A 9,986-nucleotide genomic window follows, 5' to 3' on the forward strand; every position below is an offset into this window, starting at 1 on the left:
AAGCGATCGACTGTGGCATAAAAAAAGCTCTGCTGCTTTACCCCACATACGCACGACCGGAAGCAGCGGAAACACTCGACTGTGGCATTATAAAAGCTCCGCTGCTTTACCTCACACACGCAAGACCGGAAGCAGCGGAAGCGCTCGACTGTGGCATAATAAAAGCTCCGCTGCTTTCGAGCCGTGTGTCACGCTCGTTCAGCGCCTTGTTTCGCTTCGACGGCTTTCAGCCTCACTCTGCTTCATTCTACTACGTTAATAAATCATTAGCTCATCCATGAACATGATTTCTGCCCGAGTCCCGTCGGATTGCATCGGCTGTGGAGATGAAGACCACAACTCCCATGATTCCACACTCAGTCACGGCATCATCAAACTACACCTTTGTCTCTTTGTTTATTTTGAATACGTGCCCTCCAGCGGCGAAAATTACATATTGTGCCTTTAAGTTCACTTAAATTATAAGTTATTTTTAAAAGTCTTATAAATGTATACTGTAATGTTGAATGGCTATAGTCAATGGTTAAATATTAGGGAAAAAAATCCATACATCAGTTGGTATCAGTGATACTTGCCTTCAGTCATAAAAAAAGATGGCATTAAACAAATATGAAAAATATACTTTGATGTTTCTACATTAATTTGAAGATTGAGTATGACATTATTGCAATATAAAAGTATAATTAAAAACGTTAATGTTAGGTGGGATTAATTGCGATTAATTTCAGAAAAAAATTTAAATTTTTTTCCGTGATTTTTTTTTTTTTTAATGTCCGTGGTATGATGACAATGACAGTGGTTACATATAAATATATTTTAATTGTTTGACCAAAATTATTGCTAGGAACAATCCAGTTGCGCCCCTACTAAATTCTACGTCCTTTAATTTAATATAAGCTGTTTCAACCAGGGAAATTATAAGTATAACAGCATGTGAAGAACGTGTCAGCTACGTGACATTTATCTACAGAGAATCACATTGCCAAAATTATAAATACATTATACATTTGTGTAGAATATAAACAAAGTTTTTATAACAACCTTTTAAATGATATACATAAATGTATGTATGCATGTGCATATATATATATATATATATTGTAGGGCTGCCCTTGATTAAAGATTTTTCTGGTCAACTAGTAGTCGTTCATTTTAAGCATTACTCGACTAATCGCATGTTTATTAATAAACCATTTAAATCATTATAATATGCATTTAATTGCCTACATAGCCATAAGTGCTCAAGCACACGCATAAAGCTTGCCACAGCGCACCGCAGAAGCTATGATTATGAATGTGTCAGGGAAAAAACAGTGCGGAGGGTGCATTACCATTTTAATAATTCACTGATAAACAAGTGCTTTCTTTGTTTTCGGCTTAAGAGATGACGTCAACACACAGACATGTGTGCATGTTTCATACGGATTACATAATCTGAGAATGTTTTCCATTTGAATTGCTTTATTTGAAAGTAGACATTTCACTATCCATAGATATATTTTTATGTCTGTAAGGCAAAGTTATACACGGGGACGGCAGAAAGCGCAATGTGGTGAACCTATGAACCGAACTCATATTTAACTCTTTCCCCGCCAGCATTTTTGAAAAAAGTTGCCAGCCACCGCCAGCGATTTTGATGATTTTCACAAAAATATGATGGCCTCCAGTATATTAAAGAAGATCAGAGCCTCTACTTTTAAACAAAAAAACTGTTTTATTCTAGCTTAAAGCTTTCTTTTTTTTTATCAACACTTGAATATAGGTACGTTTCATAAAAATGCTTAATTTTGAGCAAAAAGGTGAGAAAATCGCATTTTTATCAAAAACTACATCTGGGTAATATTCAGTACGATTATCAAAGCATAAATCCAGTAAATCGCTTCCAACAACACCTCCAAAGCTTGCACAGACATATTCTTGGATCAACATTTTACTCCGTAACATTATGCCGTTTTCATTTATATGCTGCCATGGCTGATGATCGCATTATTTTTCATATGCATCTGTTTACAAAAGAGATCGCTCGTTTCTCCGTCCTGTACACGTGTTTTTGTTCGGGAGGTTTTGTACTCGTTCAGAAGATGTGTAATAGCGCCCCCGAGTGTATAACAGTGAAAACACGAAAAGCCGTAAAAACATGTCTAAAGATAACTCGTCAATGGCGGGGAAAGAGTTAAACGTGGTCTCTGTGCCATGTACACATGCTATGCACACATTTATTTATCCTTACAAAAAATTGCTCTTGAGAAATTTTGTTTATTGTCCCCCCTACTGTTAAGATTAAATGTACGCCCTTGATATTAAGTCATGATTAGTCAAACATTATGATTTATAAAGTGTTACGATGACTTTTGTGATTGTGTTTGCTTTGTTTCAGAATAAACATACCTAACTCAGCATTTATCAGCTCTCCAGAGGATTCTGCAATAAAAAGAGAAAATACAAAGTGGCATCAGCAGTGAATTTAACAGCTATAGCTACAAATAGCACATATTCATGTGCTAACATAACTACCAAAAAAAACTACCACTGACTACCATCAGTGTTTCTAAATGAGCAGCATGCACTGCAGCAATGTCTTCTTATATATGTTTATCAGCGCAACGCAACACAGCTGTAAGGTCTGTGCCAAGGTTTCGCACCAAAAGACCACATTTTACGTAAACAAAGAATCTATATTTTCATGTCATTTGATGCGATTGGTAAAATGATCTCATCTCCTCAACAGTAGAGCAGATCATAATAAAGTTTTGAGAGTTTAAAGATATTCTGTTGATTTTGAGTGTGTCCTTTCTGGGGTCTTTCATGTAAATACCGATTTGTGACCTGATCAGGTCCAGGGTCCCTTCTTATGTAAATAATGTCTTCATGTGAAGGGGTATTTAAGGGAAGTTTGCAAAAGATTCAGGGGGCTTCTGTATAGGCACATGAACCCCATAGTGCTGTGTTCTTCATAAAACACCATATTTCCCTATTTTCAATGGGAACCTGTAGTCAGATCTCCCACACCGTTGCTGTGTCTCATCTCTTGCCAGGTAAGGTTTCTTATTTCTGTATTCTGTAATTGGATGTGTAAAACAGGTGTTTGTTTTGAAATGGCAGGAGTTAACGGAAGTTCTGTCCAAGCCATCAAACTGGCATCATCAGAGAACGATCACCATGAAAAAGGGCATTTTTTTCCGGTTTTGATTAAAGATTATGGGGGCACTTATTATTTTTTTATATAATGACTCGCACGGATACATTATTTATAATAAACTGCAAAATTCTGCGATTAGGTTAGTAACAGACTAAAATCTTGTTTAGGTGGCACATTGGGGCACGCCAACTGAGATTTTAGAGCAACAATTTCCATTCTAATCTGAACGAGGGGAGCCTCAACCCAACCCCTTTAAATCTAACCAAAGTTAATAAATATTAACAAGATGTGCCACTGTCATTACAATTAGTGGTTGAGGGAATGCAAAAGCTCAATATGGCTGCTCTAGCAAAGCTAGTCCCACTTTCCAGTAAAAACCACCAATTGTCAATCTTTGGGGCGAGGTTCTTGTGAGGTGCTTGTCAGCCTGTGCGCATGGCCAGTAACTGAAGCGACCTTGAAAAACCTTGATTTTAAGCTCAATCTAAGCTTCAGAAACAAACGTCGAGGTACACAGGGTTCGTACAGAAACTGCTAAATGAAATTCCAGGACTTTCAAGGACTACTTTTTTGGTTTTCAAGGACTAAAATCAGAGATCACAATATTGTTATTATCTTTCAAATTCGAATAAACTAATAAAACAAAATGGTACAAATAACGTGCAACACATGCAAAGCATGTAATGACTGTGACAACTTTAACATTTGAAAGGATACTATGGCAAAGTTATCGCTTTCCTTATTCAAACTGATTTTTTATTTTTTCATGAATATATAATTAACCTGAAGAGTGAAAGCTTCATCATACACTTTGCTCACGAGATGAGACAAAATACAGATACTTGGTTTAATAGATTGCAACAAATTTTTAAATACTATTTTAAGAAATATTCAATGACAAAATATTTGTCTTTTAAATCACAAAAAGGCAAAAATGCTGAGCTGTATGTAGTTGTATTTTGAAATATTTTAACTAGTCTAGAGCCGTAACAACAATTATTTTGGTAATCAAGTAATCTACTGATTATTTTGACAATTGAGTAATCTAATATTTTTTAGTTATAAAAATAGACCTAAGTGAAAAACAGACTTTAGTATGACTACATTTATATATATTAAACTAACGATGAGACAATAATTCATTCAAATAAAGTATCAAAGCCAAGTACGCATGGCTTTATTGAACAACACTGTTAAAATAAAGTAATATGCCTATAACCAACTTAAGTACATTAAGTATCTTTACAAATACCTGCAGAGGGCGCCAACGGCCCAGAGATGATTCACTTTACAGCGTGATTCAATGACGCTTAAATCCATTTAATGTTAATATTTGGCCACAAGCAAACTCAGAGCAGTCTTCCCCATTCACGTCTTGCCAGTATGACGTAAGTAACTGCCCAGAGATGTTGCAAAAATGGCCACCGAGTGGCACAACTTCCGTAAATGGACTTTGATGCAACCTCGTGAAATGTAAAAAAGTACTAGAGTTTTGATGTTCTCAAGTATTAAAGGTAAAAAAACAACATGTATTTATGAGATGTAGTGGAGTAAAAGGAATTATATGTTTTATCTAAATTTTATGTAGTAAAGTAGAAACTCCAGATACTTGAAAATGTATTTTTGATTGAGTAAAAACACTTGAGTACTGTCCACCTCTGCACAGAACTGTTATTTCAGGCTAAATGAATGAGTTGAAATTGGAAGGTGTCTTACCTGTGGTATTAGCCATGTTTGTTTAATGAACGTTCACTGGCGAAGCATCCAACTGTAAGGACTCTAAAATAATGAGAAAAGATGTGATGTAAGAAGAATCAACAGAATATAAGCCTAAAAAAGTTTTGTAGCCGAAGGTGTGAATTTACAATCACCTCCTTTTGTATTATATTTTAAGTAATCAGATAACGTTTCTTAGTACTGTTGGATTTTAACATAAAAAATTGGTTATGTTTACTCAGCATGTTAAATAAACATGACTTTTATATGTGAAAGTTTCATATTTTGATTCAAGTTCTCAATTTATATTTTTAGTTAATCTGACTTTCATGTATCTTTTACACAAAACTGTTATATTAACAGAGCTCAATGGAATGTTTAAAAAAAGTAACCGCACACAGCCAAAGCAAAGGCACTACTCCGAAAAGGGGCGCTGTAGGGGGGGGGTTCAATACGATTATAAGAGCCCACGCACTTTTGGGGGCGCTGCCATCTGCGCTGCGATCGAACCTCGCAACGCAATCGCGAACAGACAAGCGGGGGACCCCCCAGAACGCGATCGTGGCTCAGGTTAAAATTTAGACGGGGCCCAGAATACCTAGCGGCGCACCTGCTTCTGAACAATGGTAAAAACATAACTCAAAAATATACCAAACTCTTCTAAATCTCAAAGTCTTTCTCTTTACTGAAAGATACATGAAACAACACTTGACTGAGAAAATTACTCTCAAAATGCAGTCTTATGCAATGCATGCTGGGAAATCCTCTGCCCAGTTTGAAAAATCCTATGTTAACACAACAAAAATTATTAATGTAATTCCAACTTGAATGGATTAAGTTACATGCATCAAAAATATGCAAGAAATGCTACTGGGGTATAAATTCCATAAATCAGTGCTCTTTGGATACAGGATTTTTTTAATTAATCAAAAATTAAGAATGCCAAGGCACTCGAAAATATAATGAAAAATAAAAAGCCTTTGTCAGTTGACACCCTAATGAAGGCTTGATAGCCACAAAGCGTACTTGTGATTTGTTTTTAATGTAAAGCCGTGTGAGAATAAAGGCTTTTTATTTTTCATTATATTTTCGAGTGCCTTGGCGTTATGAGTTTTTTGAAAGATTAAGTTACATGGGTGAACATCAAAAAATTATGTTGTGACAAATGTTTTTAAAAATTGTGTTGAAATATCTTGTTTAAATTAAGTAAATTGGACAAGTAACAAAATAATTTTTTCAGAGTAGGGGAGCGCAGGGCACGACCTAACACTTTGACGTTCTCCGTTTGTGTAAATCCACATGGGGTTCAGAGTATAATTCTGCATTAATTTCACACTTGTCTAGTACAAATATGTCACTTTGTTTCATAATTACACTGTAAATGTTTTTCTTTAGTTAACTCAAAAAAATGGAAGTGTGACAACATGCCCCGTAGGTGGGGTACATTGTAACGTTGTAACATATCACAGCTTAAAATGTTAGCTGATCTAATGAAAAAAATATATACAAGACAAACTAAAATATGTCAATAAAAAAAAATTATTAACCTTTCAAATAAAATAATGGCGTTTTTTTAAAGAATTTGACAACGAACACATTGCAACCATGCTTGAGACGGCCCTGATCCAAACACACAGCTATACAGTATAGCCTAGTTTAAATTAGTGATGGGAAGTTCGGATCATTTTACCGACTCGGACCTTTGAGTCTCGTTCAGCAAAATTAACGAATCTTTTTTTGAGTCATTTCGTTTATTTTAACAAAATATAATTAAAATGTTACGTGTTACTTCCCTAACACGTCTACTACTTACACAAACGTTGATTACACTACAAACAATACAAAACTGCTATAAGAAACAGAAAAGATGAATTCATTGTTTACCTGGGTCTTCAGTCTATGATTTGCTCACCTCCTCTTATCTGACAAGTCTTCGGGTTTGGGTTTATGGGGCTGTCACGTGATGAACGAACGACTCAAACCCGAAGACTCGAGAGATTAACTAATCAATTATCTTTCCGGCTCAGACTGCATTGGGTAAGCGTATGGGTCTGTCACGTGATGAACGATCGATTAAATTTAAACCGCCTTAAATTTGCATACTCCTCCCAAGAAATTTCTAATAATTCTCCTGTTTTTTACTTTCCTCAGTGTGACTTTGATTTAATATAAAAAGTCATTTAAAATCCTAAAAAATAAAGTTTTAATGAATATGACGTGTTTTATAATATTATAAATGCAAACTTATATTTCCTACTGACACATTACAGCAAAAGAATGGCTGCCCACTGCTCCAGTTGTGTGTTCACGGTGTGTGTGTCCACTTAGGATGGGTTAAATGCAGAGCAGTGTTGCCAGATTGGAAATGTCCAAGTATCGTACCAGAAGCTCAAAATTATCATATTTGGAAGAAAATTATCGTACACGAGTCAAACGTACAGAATACAGCTATTTATCTAAACCAACAACTTTTTGACACGACCTGCAAATGACCACAATAGATAACTAGGCGTACCGTGTTTACATTGGACACGAGCAGTGCAACAAAACACTATCGAAACCATTATAATCAGTGACTGTTTGCACTGGATGCGACACGACACGACACATCCCCGACAGTAAACTGATGCCTCGTTCTATTTATGACGTATTAAAATGATTTTTAACACTGTCTTTGTCGTTTCCAGTGTAGACAGACTTTAGCTGTTAACTCCACATCTGAGCCGCTGTCATCGGAAGCCTGTGTGTTGCAAGATGTTGGGGGGTTCTTGCCGTCATGGACCGCAACATAGGCTTTAAAGCAGGGCACCCTCATGCATTCTTAACACACTCTGAGGTGTGCACGAGCGCATTAGGAGTGTCTGTAATGAGCTGATTTAATGTATGAATATAGAAGCCCTATGACTACAACTACCATGATTTAAATTGTCATAAAATTATCGTACATTATGGGATTTTTTTCATTATTCATCATACATCATAGAGAGGTCAAAATTATCGTACAAATATGATAATAATCGTACGTCTGGCAACACTGATGCAGAGCACTAATTCTGAGTATGGGTAACCATACTTGCCCACGTCACGTCACTTTCAAGTTTTTTTACATTAGTTATAATTTATTTATTTGATTTTTGCCGTCAACCTCTTTTTGTTTTACATGATTATATGATGGGAAAAATAAATGCATTGGATGATGATGATAATAATCCATTTATCTTAAAAACTGAGCACATAACCGAATGTGGGCACAGCACACATGCAATACAATTTCTGTAAAAGTATGTAAAAAATATCCATTCATTTTCCAAACCACTTGTCCTGGTGAAGTGGTAGACCAATATATTAAAAATTAAAACAAAACAAAAAATAGCTTATGATTTCGGTTTCATTTTAATTTGGTTTGAAGCAATGCTTAATAGTTTTTTTTTTGGAGCTAGTTTTAATTTAATTTTTCTTTTATTATTGGAAATTTCAGTTTCAGTTATTAACAACTCACCCAGTTACAACACTCACCGCTCTCCCCTAAATGTAATAAAGTAATTTCTGACAAACCTGAGGTGAATCTGGATTCCAAAAAGCAGAGATGTGTCCGATGATGATGATGAAGGAGCACTGTGTTCTTTTGCTATGGTACACTTTGCAGTGGTCTTAAATACTTGGACTCACAGTATGCATCTCTACATTTCAGCCAGTCAGAGGGGGGATGTAGGCTGCTGTTTTCCAGAAAATCACATGACACTTAAGAAACTGTGCTGTAGGCTGCCGTTTTCCAGAAAATCACATGACACTTAAGAAACTGCAGCATTCTCAATCTGACTCTGCAGGTATTTTCAAATGATGTAAATGCATTTGTTAATTGTAAAGCAGTGCTACTGTTGCGCACAAGATGGGAATATATATATATTAGTATATATATAGTACATATCCAGTATATATCCAAGTAGAAAATACCAATATATGAAAGTGAAGTGACATGTGGCCAAGTATGGTGACCCATACTCAGAATTAGTGCTCTGCATTTATCCCATCCTAAGTGCACACACACAACCATGAACACACACCCGGAGCAGTGAGCAGCTATTTATGCTGCGGCACCCGGGGAGCAGTTGGGGGTTCGAGGGGGTTACCTCAGTCGTGGTATTGAAGGTGGGAGAGAGCGCTGTACATTCACTCCCTCCACCTACAATCCCTGCCGGTACGAGACTCGAACCCACAACCTTTTAGGTTACGAGTCCGACTCTGACCATTAGGCCACGACTTCCTCCAATATATATACCGTATATTGCATTTCAGCCAAAAAATAGAGATACGATTTTTTTTTTTGGCCATATCACCCAGCCCTAGTTGCAGGCAGCCTCATGCTATAAATATTGACAAGGGCCATAACAATACACAAAGCCAGAGGCAGGTCAGTCAGGAAGAATAAGCCAAGAGCAGTTGTCTGGCCACTAGCTGAAAAACCATGCACTTTTTATGGGTTGTCTTGCTGTTGCCTTTGAACTGTAGTTAGGGCTGCACGATAAATCGCATGTGATACTTAATGCGCATCTTATCAGTAAAGCCGGTTCCCTCTCAGTCAGTCACGTTCTATGTTACGAATTGGGATCTCGCCCGAGAGCCCAATCACCTTTGAGTGTTAACTAAACAAGCCAATGACAGTTGGCGTGCGTGTTTCGCAAACGCACATCAGCTTTTCGGTACGTCTCCGTGGGCCTCTCATTCCTCAAGCCTGTCGCACCACCTGGTGCTTCCGGACGAATGTGCTGGGTCCTCGGACAGGGCGGGGTCCAACATCTTGTGCGGGACACAGGCAGAGGACAGGATGTCGATCGCTGCATCGGAGGGCGAGCTAGGCTCTGGAGATGAGGATTCGGCTGCGCTGCCACCGTCAGGAAGAGTGGCGTTGCCCAAGTCAGATCCAGAGCTGACCACTATGCTTTCCGGGCCGCTGAGAGTGTCGGGCTGCACTGGAGGCCTCCGCCTTCTCCCGATCGCTCGAGGCTGGATGATTGGTTCCTGGGGGTGCAGGCCGGGCGTCGGCAGCCGCCACCGGTTCCATTCTTCCCGGAAGTGCATGAGGAGGTTACTAAGTCTTGGAAGGCACCTTTTTCTGCCCGAAACAGACTTG

At 37.6% G+C, this 9,986-nt stretch overlaps 1 protein-coding gene across 1 annotated transcript in view; it reads right to left on the minus strand.

The window, feature by feature from the left end:
* The window catches only part of LOC107573380 (uncharacterized), a 15,773-nt gene extending 10,852 nt beyond the window's left edge, over positions 1–4,921 (minus strand). The window contains exons 1-2 of the mRNA XM_016259813.1: positions 4,856–4,921; positions 2,389–2,421 (exon numbers count right to left, since the gene is read on the minus strand). Coding sequence (XP_016115299.1) covers positions 2,389–2,421; positions 4,856–4,871 — 49 coding nt within the window. The 5' untranslated portion in view covers positions 4,872–4,921. The remainder of the gene's footprint in view (positions 1–2,388; positions 2,422–4,855) is intronic.
* Positions 4,922–9,986: the final 5,065 nt, after the last annotated feature.

Source organism: Sinocyclocheilus grahami, unplaced genomic scaffold (assembly GCF_001515645.1).
Source record: "Sinocyclocheilus grahami isolate Dianchi unplaced genomic scaffold, SAMN03320097.WGS_v1.1 scaffold1926.1, whole genome shotgun sequence".
Classification (NCBI taxonomy): domain Eukaryota; kingdom Metazoa; phylum Chordata; class Actinopteri; order Cypriniformes; family Cyprinidae; genus Sinocyclocheilus; species Sinocyclocheilus grahami.